This window comes from Lycorma delicatula, chromosome 1 (assembly GCF_047948215.1).
Source record: "Lycorma delicatula isolate Av1 chromosome 1, ASM4794821v1, whole genome shotgun sequence".
Lineage (NCBI taxonomy): Eukaryota > Metazoa > Arthropoda > Insecta > Hemiptera > Fulgoridae > Lycorma > Lycorma delicatula.
Window position 1 is genome coordinate 199935094 of NC_134455.1, and position 14684 is coordinate 199949777.

Consider the following 14684-nt stretch of genomic DNA (forward strand, 5'->3'; position numbering starts at 1 on the left):
ATTCTAATCTGAACTTTAGGATCAGTTTATTGATATACATCAGTCACCTATTCAGTAAAAAAATGTTGTATATATCAGACATGGAAATGCAGAGGTAAGTGAATAATTTAGAAGAAGAATAGATACATATTTAACTTATGCACAGACTGTCTCACAAAGTTTTCCCAGGACATTCATAACCTATTCTACTCATGAAAATAATGGAAAAGTACAAAAACATATACCCTAAAATGCTTTGTTTGGGAGTTATGGCTAGTGAAAGATTTCGCTTTGATTTCAGCTACCCCATGAAATGAGATAGTACTGACATATTTAGGACATTAATAAAGGAGCAGAATTAGTGATTTCTTATGGGTTTTGACCTGAAAGTCGAATAAAATAGGTCTCAGAACCATTTCTGCAGTAATATTTGAGAAATGTAGAGTGAAAACCAGTAAATCAGGGTAAAACATCCTGTTTGATGTACAATAACTTTGTTAAATTGGTAATAAAACATAAAACTTTTAAACAAAACTTGTAGAGAATTTAATTCTAAAAAAAATGGCATGAATATTATTTAGAAACAGTGTATTACTACATTTGTCAGAAAAGTTACTTATTTAATGTAAATAAAAACCAAATTCTTTTTTGGTGATGTGAAAAATTTGTAAAAACAAAATTTACTGTTAAAAATTAAAAAGAAGACTGGAAATTACAAAATTGTAAAAAAAAAACTAAAAAATTACTTCGATAATAATTTTTTTATTAATAATAGAAATACAATAAATTATTTGAAAAATTATTATTTTAAAGTTGGCAATAAAATAATAACAACTAATCAACAATGCGCAACAATGTTAAATCATTCTGTAAGGTACATTAAGTACTCAGGTACTGTGAATTGTGTTGTCGTAAGTGAAGGTTTTCTGTGAATTTTAGTTTGAATGTGATTGGTTTGCCATTGAAGTAATGCCGTACTTATTTACAACAGAGAAATATGTTGATATGGTACTCATTTTGGGTGTGTGTAATGGTAATGCTACACCTGCTGCAGTAGAATATGGAATAAGTTTTCTGAATCGCAGGATTTCAGATCCCAAAACAATTAGCACAACTTTTCACATATTTGGGAAATAGGTTCATTATCTAATATTCATACCAGCTATAATTGATTTGTCCAACATGACAATGTTACTGATGAAATTATTGTTGATGCAGTTCAGCGCTGTCCAGGCATCAGTACACGATGTATTTCTAAGTGAATCAGAGTTTCGCATTCGATGGTTTGGAAGACACTTAAACCAAACAAGTTTTATTCTTATAAACAGCCAGTTCAACATCTACACCCAGGAGATGGTCTGCTTCACTTAGAATTCTGCAACTGGTGAAATACAAATCGACAACTCTACAAGTATGTTTTGTTTATTGAATAGGCAAATTTCACTCAACATGTCGTCAACAACTTACACAATGAGCATACATGGACAAAAGTAAATCCTCATGATAGAGTGCAAAGCAATTTTCAATACCGATTTAGCATCAAGTATGGTGCGAACTTCTTCACAATCAGCTGTTTGGACCGTTTATATTACCTGGCCACTTAATTGCTTATGTCTACTTTCACCTTCTAAGAATTGCCTCAGCTGCTTAAATTAATTGTCTGCAGCAATTAATTCTCATTTATTAATCAATTTAGGTTGTGACTAAGTAACTTAGACAGCACTGAAGAACTAAAACGAGCCACAAAAGTAGTATAGAAGTGTGCCAAAATAAGTTTTGTAAATAGAGGGCTCATTTTTGAAAATTTATTATAAACTGGTTCGTATAATGCACTTTAGTCCAGTGTACCGTTTCTAAATAATTTTAAATTGTTTTAATTTTTCTTTGTTTTATTCAACTTACCTTAAATCATTTTGTTCAGAATTAAATATTTTACAAATTTTGTTTAAAAGTTTTATATCTTTATTACCCATTTAATTAAGTTATTGCGTGTCACATATAAAAAAACAAGGTTTTTTCCAATTTATGGATTTTCACCCCAGATTTCTCAAAGACTACTGCAGATTACAATACAACTATTACAATTACAGTACCTACCATACACATATTTTCCTTGTCATATTATAACAACAGTAATTAATAATTAAAAATGCCAAAATGGTACTGAAGAAACAGTTTTATTACACAATTCAATTACTTATCTTTTATTATTATGTTAAGCTTATTAACATAAAAAATGTAATTTTACTAACACCATGTGATTTTCCAGGATTTGAATTTACATTTCTTTATAAAGATTACCAGATTGCTATCTATTATTACCTATTAGTAATAGTACACTTGAACGTAAAAATTGCTGTTTATCATCATCATCACCACAATAATCTATTGTCTACCTTTTATACCATAATTTTTGGTGTCACGACTACTTTTGAGTAAATATATTACAATTTATCACTGTCCACATCTTTATTGGAATTGTCTTTTAATTTTTTCAGTTTTATTAATTAACATACATTTCCTAGTATTGTGTGGTTACAAGTCTAAATTTATGAGTTAAATTAAGCATTTCTTTGATTTCAAAAGTTTTATTCGGTTTTGGATTACAGTGACCATAACAAAGAGGCAAACAATTTCATGTCTGTGTTTGTAAAGAAACTCAACTGGTTTAAAACCATTAGCATCATTGTTGCTTCAGCTTAGCCAATAACTTGACTTTGGTCTCTCCTTTGAACAAAGATATTCCTCTTGACCAACAACATCATAGATGTCATAATGAGAAGTTCATTTATGTAAACAGAATTGTTATTTGTACTACCCATTACTACAATAAATGGTTCTTCCAATAAAGTAAGTAACTGATTTTTAAGCACTCTCTAAAAAAGAGTTTTGTTCATCTTAGCTTTATCAGAATTGCACACATAAACCGGTTTGCTATAGTTCATTATCTTTTCTTTTTTTTTTAAATCTGACACAACTGAATGAAGACTGGGAGTATATTAGTTTCCTCTTTCATTTCATGGAATTTACATGAAAATGCAATCTGATAACAAAAAAAAAAAATAATGTCTTTCCAATAAAAAATGTCATTTCATGATTCATTCTTTTAAAACTAAACCCAGTTATTTTTTACATACTTAATTGATCTTAATCTATTCCATACAGTTAAGACATTGGCTGCAATACCCGTTACATATCCTATATGAGCATTTACAGTGAGGTGTCCTAGTCTTCCCTTGAATTACTTTCTGTGCGACAGGTGTACTTATCATCTGTCCTCCTCATTTATTTTTTATGTCATACTGAGTAATTTTAAAGTTTAAATTCTAATGTTAAAACGATTAAATTTGTATCAGATCTGGGTGACCAGTACTGCAACATTTGAATAAAAAATTACAAATAGTCCTATCTATGATGAACAGACAGCATTAGAAGAAGTGAAAGTTTACAAGGGTGTCCTATCAACATAACTATAATGTTATAGGACACTCTTGTAAACACAAATACTAGAAAATGGCAACTTGTAACACATGAAAACTGCATTCATTAAAAAATTACTGTAGCTGAGTGTTAAATAATCACAATTATTGTAAAATTCCTATACAATTACGTTAATTAAATCAAGATCCAAATCATTTAATCTGATTATTTAAAATTTTTATTTTTTCTTAGTGAAGTGAAACTTTCAACCTTCTTGGTTTTTGTATAAACATTTTGCATAATATTTCTTTCATCCTCATAAACTCCACTCTTTAATTCCTGACATTAGTAAAGAACTAAAGTATTTTTAAGTGAAATGACATTTGTGATTTGACTATAGTTCATTTATTTTAAAGGTTTAAAAAATGTATACTTACTTTTTTTAAGGTTTAAAAACATATAACTTTTACACGCTTATTGAATTCTGGTGATTTTCAGCAAAGTAGGAGTTGAGGAAAGTCTAAATTTGTTAATATCATTATCTTCTATTGAATCGATAATAATAAAAATCGATTTTCAATCATTCTATTGAGAAGTGGTTGACCTCATTCAGTGAATAGTTCTAAAATAATTTCTATCCCAATAATATCAATCAGTCATTTAATATGGGCATATCAATATAAAAACTGCAAAAATTGTTGAATAAGTGAAAAAAAATAAATTAAATCAGTAACATAAAAAATTTATTTCTTAGTGCCTTCTGTTTTGCTATACAAAACAGAAGCATCTTGCATACAGTATTGCAATTCTGGAGCATAAAACATCCTCGACTCTAAAGTGAAAAATATGACAATACCAGTATTTAAATACCATTAGCAGGACAAAAAGTACATTAGCAGGACCATTAGCAAGAAGTGCATTAGCAGTAAGGGTTGCTTTGGTATATCCATTACATTAAAATGAAATACACTTTAATGAAATGTTACTTTACTTTCTATATAGTAGTAACTCACACAAATGATGAGATAAATTAATGAAATGAATAATCTGTTAATAAGGTGAGCAGAAAATGATTAATAAACAGAAAATCTGTTAATAAAGTAAGAAAACATTAGTGATGCAATATTTTTTTTCTTTTTATTTAGATACATTTCATTAATATTTCAGTAAAATGGGAACGCTACAAGATGAAGTCAAAAGCTTAGCACTTTAAATCCCAAGATACTACAACAAAATACTGCATCAAACAATGAAACAAACTACCTTCTCACATACTACTGATAAAATGTTCTTACCAGGAAGATGCCAGATATTAACAGTGTTTTCCATGGATGCTGCAATAAAACGGCTGGATGGAGACCAAGAAAGCTGACTTATTAATTCTCCATGTAACTGACTTCCATATACTTTTTCTGACTTGTGAAACACCAAGGTTTGTTCAAGACTTAGATTGTTTGCAGACCATATACGTACTGTACTATCATACCCACTGAAAACAATATAACGAAATAGAACATAATTAAACACTAAACAGAAAACTGTCAATTTAAGTAAAAGTAAAATGTAATGCATAAAGAAAAAAAGGTTACACAAGTCAAACTGGCACAGGTTCACACATACAAGTACACACAATTGGATTGAATAAAAAAATGTTATGTATTTACTTGTATGACTTGCATAATGATTTATTGCATATGGTATTTACCTTTTTTCTTAAAAATCAACATGAAATTTATGGGTGTGTGTGATACACAGGGATTTTCAAATGAGGGTCCAATATCTGTATTTGCCATTGTACTACATATTGTGTTATAATAAACAGTATTATCATGGCATATATATATGGTAGTAACGTAAACAAACCTATTCTAATTACTTTTGATTTCACATCGGTAATTTAATGCTGAGTCATATCCATTATGTACACAATATCATAATTCACCTGTTTATAAACAAACCTTTTGTCCAGCAATTTTGTTTATCTCTGCATTCTTGATTATTGCATCTGTTATTATTCATCAACCATTATGTTTGTATATAACATAAGTCATCTCAGCTAAACACATAACAGTATTCATTTTGTTTTAGTCAGGTAAAGGAAGACTATATGTTCAGTTTATACTTATGCTAAGTTTTCCCAGTTTGTATTTTAAGCGAGCTAGTAAAAATGTATTCTGTAAAATGTTGCATTTAGTGTGAACGACCATGTGAAAAAAAGATTTTGAGAAAATAAAACAATGCAAATTTGTATTGCTACTAGAATGATGTCATTACTCCAGCCATTCGATATTTGAATTAATTGACCTTTCACAGCCCATTTGAAACATTTTTATTCAGAATGGATGGCAGCTACAGTCCATAAAACGATTTCTAAAGAAAGACTGAAAAAAGATAGTATGACGTTAATATGCAAATGCTGCATGTCTAATAGCCTAGTGAAGTGAAGGCTCTGCTGTATGGGAGATGAAGATGATCAAACAAGCGCCTTCTGAAGTTGGAGATTCAAACAATAATGAAGATTAAAACATAGGTAAGAATCCTTCATCAGATTTACAATATTAGTGTTTTAAGTTGCTTTTCTTTTAAAATGATCATACAATGTTGCTACAATAGGCTCTTTGTCTTTTTTTGTTTCAGACATGCTGCTAGTCTACGTGTATTTTTATATATTTTACAATGCTTATCAACGTCCATAATTTTTGTACATAAAGTATTTAATGACAATTTAAATTTTAAAGTACATATTTTAATATTTAATCTTTATTGTACAAAATATAAATAGAGATCAATTAAAAATTTTACGAGTTAATTTTTATCCCCAAAAACTACACCATTATCTTTTGGGGGCGTGTTATGTGAGGGTGCGTTGTATTCAAGTAAATACAGTAATAGTTAAATATTATTATTCACTTATCATAACAAATTACTCATAAACATAGTAAATAAATAACTATGTAAATATCTCATCTCTGCATGCCAGTTTGACTTGTACATGATATACATGAAAAGCAACAATGAAAGGTAAAAGAACTTACAAAATTAAAAATAACAGCTAGAACAAAATAAAAAAAAACATTTTACTTAAAAGTCATAATCAAACGCTTAAAAGTCATAAATAAAACGGTAAACTAATTCCCTTATAACCTGATCATTCTGCAGCACTTAACATCTCTTAGAGTAAAATTCTGTAAATCAAAGATTTTGAAGTAAGGCAAAATGCCAACGGCCAAAGGCCTTTATTAAACTGGTTCTTGTAGATCATCAAAATAAAGCAAATCAGATGCAGTTTAAATGCTTACTGTTGGCATTTGTTAGCATTAATGACAACATTAACTCATTAATGCTAACATTGTCATGACACTGTGATTGTCAGTACAATGTTGTTAATATAACTGAAACACATTACTTTGTAATTAAACAATAATTTCCAGGCAAGGTTGCTGTGCACTTTCCTCAATTCATACTTACAAAGAAATTCAACAGAACTTTATTAAAATTTAACATGAAATTCTATTTTAAATGTTCTGGCAATCTATTTTATTAGGTCGATATACCAAACTGCTAATTTAAAATTTTTGGCCTTTAAATTCACTTTCTGCAGTCCACTGATCAGACCAAAAATATTTCCTGGCTCAAATATATGAGAGAGCAATTATACATGTTGTGAATATTGAACTTCATGTTCTCATTTTGATACTAGTTATTCTAATATTACAATTAGTGTCATAAGTTGAAGCAGATGAAAAAGATCAAATTCTGGGTATCAAATGTGTAAAAAGAGATGAAAGTGATAAAAAAGGTCAAGAAATAAGATTATAGTTGATTATTATGAGTGTACTCAATTTTTAATAATAATTCTCTGTACATCTGTTTTGCTGAAATACTTGATGATAACAGATACAGTGGAGGATTGTAAAATGGGATAAAAGATGCTATTTTATGTGTGATCCAGAAAAAAATTTACATGCAACTAATTGAAATCAGAAGAAACTGAAAACTCTAAAGTGAATATGGTCAAATTTTATGAGAAAGTAATGTTGAAGACGATTGACTTTTCATATCACCCAACAAACTGATCAGAGAAAATTACACTGCAGATTAAAAGTTTTCTGATTTCTGAGACTCATTCTTTAGGCTTGAGTTTCATAAAAGTGAAACTTGTTGTCTTTTCATGACAATATACTGGTGCATTCCGTGATCATTCTTTGAATATTTACTGAAATGAGGCTTCTCTGAGATGTCCCATCAACACAACTAACTGGGTTTGAAAGTTGGTTTTTTATTTTATTTACATTACAAATTTGATGAAAAGGATAAAATTTGAGATCTCTTCATTATTCAACCAATTGTATTGAGAGAACAGAAGGAAGTGTAGAACCATTTTCTCAGCTATTCATTTTGTTGAATGATGCAAATATTGTTAGATTTAATAATAATTGGAAGGAATTATACAAAAATTATGGTATAAATAAATAACTTTTATCCTATTACTTCGGCCCTTTAAACCCCTTAGTCTGGGAACTTTGTTATCAAACTACATAACTGGACAATAACTTGTTATACTTTCACTGAAACATTTTCCCACAAATAAAACAAAATTAGAATTATTGCACCACACAAGAATGATTGTTACATATATCTCATTTAATTCAATCTACATACCTTAACCTGCACAAAATAAAATCCTACATTATTAAAAAATGTAACAAATAATAAAAATAAAATAACAAACCATGAAGCCAGAAGACCTTGATCAGATTGCCAAGATATAAAAGCAACCCTGTCTTCATGCCCTTGAAGCAAACTTACAGGAATCTTTGGTAGTACACCTGTGAGATCAGCCACATTAAGAACATCTAAGGACTGTGAGGCTTGACCTGCAGGTTTTAAACCAATGCATTTTACCTGTCATAAAAAAAAAAGCTTATTAATTTTCTTATATCATATTGAAACTCAATAATATGAATGAATATGATGAAAAAATAAGTTAAAGTTATTTTTATACATTAAAAATATCAAAAAATAAATAAATATTAATACGTAGCATGTTTAATAAAAATATATGTTCAAAGCCATTTTTCTTTGTGGAATAGGTGTTTTATACAGCAAGGTTAATCAAAGAGTTTTTTTTTCAATATTTAAACATGAATACACAGGCATTATTTTTAACACTGCCTCCTGGTGACTGTATTGAATACATGGAGTCAGAAGTTAAACTAAGAATTTATTCCAAATTTACCAATATGTAACCTAAAGTTGCATTACTACTACAACTATCTAATGAAGAGTAAAAACATATTTCAATTAACTGCAATTTTAATTGTTGATTTTTTTTTTTTTGGTCTACAATAGCTGATAGAATTCTTCTTTTGCACTTATGACATTTTTCCACATCTGTGATCTTCCTTTAATATGACATTTATTTTCCAATTTATCAATAATCTTCACCATGAAATTAGTTAAGTATACTTCTGAAAAGTCTGGTCATTCTACCAAGCTTCACAATTCATTTTCAGTAAGTTTTTTATATTCCTCTTTTTTGTAAATTTTATATTATACTGTCTCTTAATATGGTGAAAAATTCATTTTTGGAAACTGCATCATTTTTATTATTCTTTTTTACATGATCACCACAAAATTAATGTTCATTCATGTCAGTAACCAATAGAACAAAACAAAAATAAAACATTTTAACTTAAAATGTATGGTCCTATCAAATTAAAAGAAATACTGCTATTTACTGGATATAATTAGTATTACCAACAAGCTCAGTTCGCCCTCTAGAAACCTTGTTGTGAGGAGCTTGTGTGTTTTTCTAAGAAAGTGCATTATATACATATAATGCTATTACAGTAGTGGATTTTGTAGAGTGAAGAGAATAATCCTCACCCTTTCAGAAAACTTACGTGCCAGCCAATGATGGTTAATACAGCTTGAACAGCAGCAACACACACTTAACATATTTCAGGATTTGAGTGCTATAAAATATGGAAAAGAATTAATATGTAGTCATAATTTTCAATGAAATATTACTTTCATTCATTTTCTTTTTTATTGAAATATGATGGCACTCCTTGGGAAAGCATTCTCTCATTCAGACTACTGAACTACATCTCAGAACCAACTCATTAGAGAATAAAAATAATGCTCTTCAAAAATGGGTCGTGGAATGTATTAGTGGAAAATGAATTATTAATTACATAACATGAAGATAAGATAAAAATTACCCTTTGGATAAAAAAAAATCCCTGAATCATTATTTAATATAAAATATTACAAAATTACATTTTAGAAAAAATTAAAGACTGTTCTTCCTACTTAATTTTATTAGTAACTCATTTCAACCACAAGAAACATATTTTTAAAACTATAACTTACATACACCATAGCTGATTAAAAAATCTATAAAATATAATTTTATGTTAAATATGAAATAAATAAATACACTTATTAAAATATAACTTTTTACATTAATTAAATTTCAGGTGAGATTTCCAGTTAATTAAGCCTTTAATTTAATTTTTAATCCCTAGCAATCATACTGATTATGGGTCCTGGGCAAGGACCACAGTTTGTACTGATACTTTATCCTGGAGAAGGTGTTCAACTACCTGTTCACAGGCCATCCCCACCCTCTCTGCTTTGTGGGTTGATATGTCCTTTCCTGATCATTATACTCTCTTATAAGGATCTTGTATAGTCATAGACATGCAGTGAAATTTCCCTAACGAACACTTCCTAATAATGGACACTTTTAGATTCCCTAGCAGTTTTGTAGTGATATTAATGGATAAAATACTTCTTAATAACAGACCTTTTAAATAATGGACGTAGGCAATAAATTTACCTATAAAAACTGTTCAATCAATTCTGAAAAACCGACAGCAGGAATAAAAATTTAATTTTCCTTGTTTTATTTTACAATCAGTGTGACTAACTTGTTTATCTGTTGTGAATTGCATCACTTCCCACCTAGATTAAGATTAAGATTTCAATCAATTCATCATCTAGTGTGATTCGTTACCAGTTGCTGCGCAAGTTTATACTGTACAATGAACACATGTAATATTTTTGTTATGATCTAGTATAGTAATCTTTCTTGTAGTATATTTTCCATACATACAGTTATTGTACATTCAATTGTGTGTATTTTATAAAAATCGTTACAGTTATTGTAACCGCAACTTAAAATATATCAAAATTAAAAATGCTTAATATTAAAAGAAAAATCAGCAGTTATAAATGTCTACAAAAAGGAAAACTCAATGTGCATGATATGGCAAAACATTTTGATGTCAGGAAAACTGAGATAAGTGATACCTTAAAAACTTGATATCCTAAAGTCATGGACTGAAAATGACAATCAGTTAAGCAAACAAGCATTTCCTAAAACACCAGGCATAGTGGTTAACAATTTGACTTATGACGAGTTTTGTAGGGCTTATGCTAATAACATACCAGTCTCTGAGACTTTGATATGCGAGAAAGCCCTACAAATTGTTAAAGAACTCTGTTACAATGAGTTTAATAGCATCAGGGGGTTAGTTAGATAAATTCCAAATTAGACATAACGTTCCATACAAATATGTTTGTGGTGATGCTGGTGCTATAGAAGAGAATTTGGTATCTGAGTAAAAAGAAAAGTTATATAAAATATGTGTGAGTTATAATAAAATAAACATTTTTAATTGTGATGAGACTGGAATTTTTTTACGGGTTTTGCCTAGTGAAACAATGTGTTTGAAAGAAGGAAGACGTTCAGGGGGAAGATATCAAAAGAAAGACTGACTATTATGTTGGCTGTGAATATGTCAGGTGAATTTGAAAAATCACTAATAATCAGCAACATAAATTCATTAGAAACTGAATGGTGTTCAAATAAAACATTTTGGATGATAGGGACATAATGATGATAACTGATTGTTAAGTTGTGATCGTAGAATGGGAGGGCAAAATAGGAAAGTCATACTATTCTTGGACACTGCAAAATTTGATCCAAATGTTAGCTTAGAAAACGTAAAATTTACATTTCTTTCCTGAAAAATTACTGCAGTACATCAATTGCTTGATCAGGGAATCATTTAAAACTTTAAAATTCAGTACAGAAAAAAGGTGTCAACAGTACTATTATCAACAATGAAAGTTACAGATGCTGATGAGCTTTCTAAAAGCATTAGTGTGCTGGATGCAGTTTTATAGTTTCGTATGGCTATAAAGCAAGTTATTACAACTACAATGAGCAATTGTTTCGTAAAAACCAGTATTAAACCTCCACAAACTAACTTCAATTCCAACATCGAAAATTTTACTGAAAACAAAATGAAAATTCTGTGGAACAAAGTGAACTACAAGAACTTATTGAACCACTGGAAACTACAAAGATTACCTGAACATTGATAACAAGCTCAACACAGAGGATCCATCGATTGGCGTCCGTGATCTTGTTGCTGCCTCAGACTTGAATACTTCCAAAACTAATGACAATGATTCTAACGATGAAGAAAATGAATTCGGATTTACCATCATGAGTAAGGAAGCAAGAAAAGAGGTTAGAAAATTAAAGCAATATTTCTTACAAAAAGGATTACCAGAAGGTGTTATTTTAATATCAGAACTGCAGTTGCTTATTGAAAAAAATATGTACTAGGACTTAGTTCAAACTAAAATAGACAGCTATTTTAAACCATCTACATATAAATGAATTGTACATATCGATAATTAGTTTTTATTTTGATTTTTACATTAATTTTTATATATGTGTTTGGATTAATATTATTGTATACTGTAGCTTCTTTGATAATATTTTTGTAGTACAGTAATTTTACTCTCTTATTTTATTGGTAGATACAGTAGTTAAGTATTATTATCTTTTTTAATCAATTATGAACATAGTGTCTTATTTTCAGAAAAACAATGAAAAAATAACTTTTAGCAACTATTTTTCTTTTTCATTTTAATTAATATGAAATAAATACACAATATTGTGTTCTATTCAAAGTATATTCATGTTCTTCTGAATAGCAGATGCCTCTAAATAACAAGACAGACTGTTCTTCCCGAGCTATGTCTGATATTGGGAACTTTTTACTGTACTTACTTTATCATCAAATTCACAAAGAATTAAATTCATATCGGTGTACAAAAGTAAATATGATTATTTTCAAAGACATTCATGATGACTTCAATTATTCATGTCTTTCAGTCAATATATTTTCAAGAATGTAGAAAATATTTTTGCTACAAGATCAGCTGACTTCTAAGCTGTTGGTCATCTGTATCTTATGCTCTTTCTTGGAAGAGATTCAATGTTGACACTCATGCAACTTACTTTTTTCTTTACATTTCATTAAGTAGAAAACAGGGATATATCTAATGTGTAACAGACATATCAAGTGATAAAACTGTGTAGTAAACAACATAAGTAGCTGTTATCCTGTCTTCTGTGGTTAGGTCTTCTTGACTTCTATTATGAACAGACTGCAGCTGAGCCAACGTTCTTTAAAATTCTGACAGTTTTCTCTGGGTTCCACCGCTCTCAAATTCTTACTGTTTGATTTTGAAGAATCAATAAATTCCAGATATGTCACTCCTCCTTAAATCAAATCAATCTTCAATCCAGTTTGATGAACCTCCTCAAACCAAAATTCCACACTGAAGGTGTGATTTGAAAAATGTGGTTTGCAATCATTAATACAGCAAATATTACATTTGTATTTAAGTACATGTAAAGGGAGGGGGATTAGAAGTCCTAGCTTTACTGCTTTATCTGATAGGCACTTCAGACATTACACTGAAATATCTTCTCTATTCAAAATGTATTATTAATCATCTGCATTTTTAATAATAATATAATTATCAAACAATATTTATAACATATTAAGCTTAAGGGAAGTATAAACATTTTTAATTACAATAAATTTCATATCTGCTGATTAATTACAGTCTAGAATCATATTTTTTAAATGATACAGTAAGTGAAAAATAAAAATTTAAAACTGACTAAAATTTAACTGACATACCAACTGTTGCACAGCCCACTGTCGGTACAAAGGTGAAAGTCTTGTAGATAGTACACAGGCTGCCAAAGAATTAGCTAGAAGTAATGGATTATTTTTAATATCAGTAGGACTACCAACTGTCTTTTCTTCAGCATCTACTTTAAAGAGAAAAAATTAAACTATAAAATTTTCATCCCAATACAAATATAAATCTTACCAATTAATTTATAAATTATAACAGCATATTACAATTTTCACAAATTTAAAATTCACCTCTTATAAAGAAAAACCTACAATTGGGGACAATCTTAAGTTGTTCATATGAATAATAACTTTATAAATAAACCAAGGTATTGAAGAAAATATCCTCTTACAGTCTTATCATTCTCTCATAGCTAAAAGATCATAGAAAATGCAACTCTGTAAAAGTGAAGTACATGTAGAAAAGATAAATGTAACGATTTAAATGTAATGTAAAAAATGCTGAAATTAAACAGTGTTTACTGAGATTTCCTTAGGATGTGATACTGCAGTTGTTTAAAATTTATTTACAGGAATTTGAGAGTAGAATAGTAAATGGTATTACTCACATTCATAAAATTCAATTATGGGTTCAATATGTGGATGATATTTTAGTAGTCTATGAACCTATTATAAATAATGAGCATTTAATAATTTAAAAATCTTAATTCCTATCATAATAATTTAAAATTTACCTTCGAAACTGACAAATACAGAAAAATAAAATTTTTAGATGTTGACATAGAAATTAGTAAAAATAATAAAATTATAACATCTGTATATAGGAAACCAACAACTAATAAAATAACTATTAACAGAAATTCAAATCACCCTTGGGCGCACAAAATTAATGCATTTACGAACACGTTAAATAGAGCAATACAATACACACATAAAAATAAAGAAAAACTAGATTCAGAAATATATATTATAAAATGTATTGAAATAAAAAATGGATATAACATGTCATTAATTGATGATATTTATAAAAAGCAAAAATTAAAATCTACAATGAAACAATGTTGACACCTATAAATAATAGTGTTGTAAAAATATTTATATAAAATATTCCTACACTAACAACATTACTGAAAAATTGGTTTATGTTTATTTGGTTCAAAAAATATAAAATAGATTATGGACCATACAATCATATAATAAAACATTTAAAAATCCATAATAATGATAATGATTTCAATAATTTGTGTGGTTTCTATAAAATAACATTCAATGATTATAACAATATTTATATTGGGAAAACTAGTA

At 28.7% G+C, this 14684-nt stretch overlaps 1 protein-coding gene across 4 annotated transcripts in view; it reads right to left on the reverse strand.

The window, feature by feature from the left end:
- LOC142327390 (putative E3 ubiquitin-protein ligase HERC1) overlaps positions 1 to 14684 on the reverse strand; it is a 314426-nt gene that overhangs the window by 156472 nt on the left and 143270 nt on the right. For 3 of the 4 annotated variants that reach the window (XM_075370430.1, XM_075370438.1, XM_075370413.1), the window contains exons 23-25: positions 13419 to 13555; positions 8132 to 8304; positions 4695 to 4888 (exon numbers count right to left, since the gene is read on the reverse strand). In XM_075370430.1, coding sequence (XP_075226545.1) covers positions 4695 to 4888; positions 8132 to 8304; positions 13419 to 13555 — 504 coding nt within the window. The remainder of the gene's footprint in view (positions 1 to 4694; positions 4889 to 8131; positions 8305 to 13418; positions 13556 to 14684) is intronic. The other variant, XM_075370422.1, reaches the window with a different exon arrangement.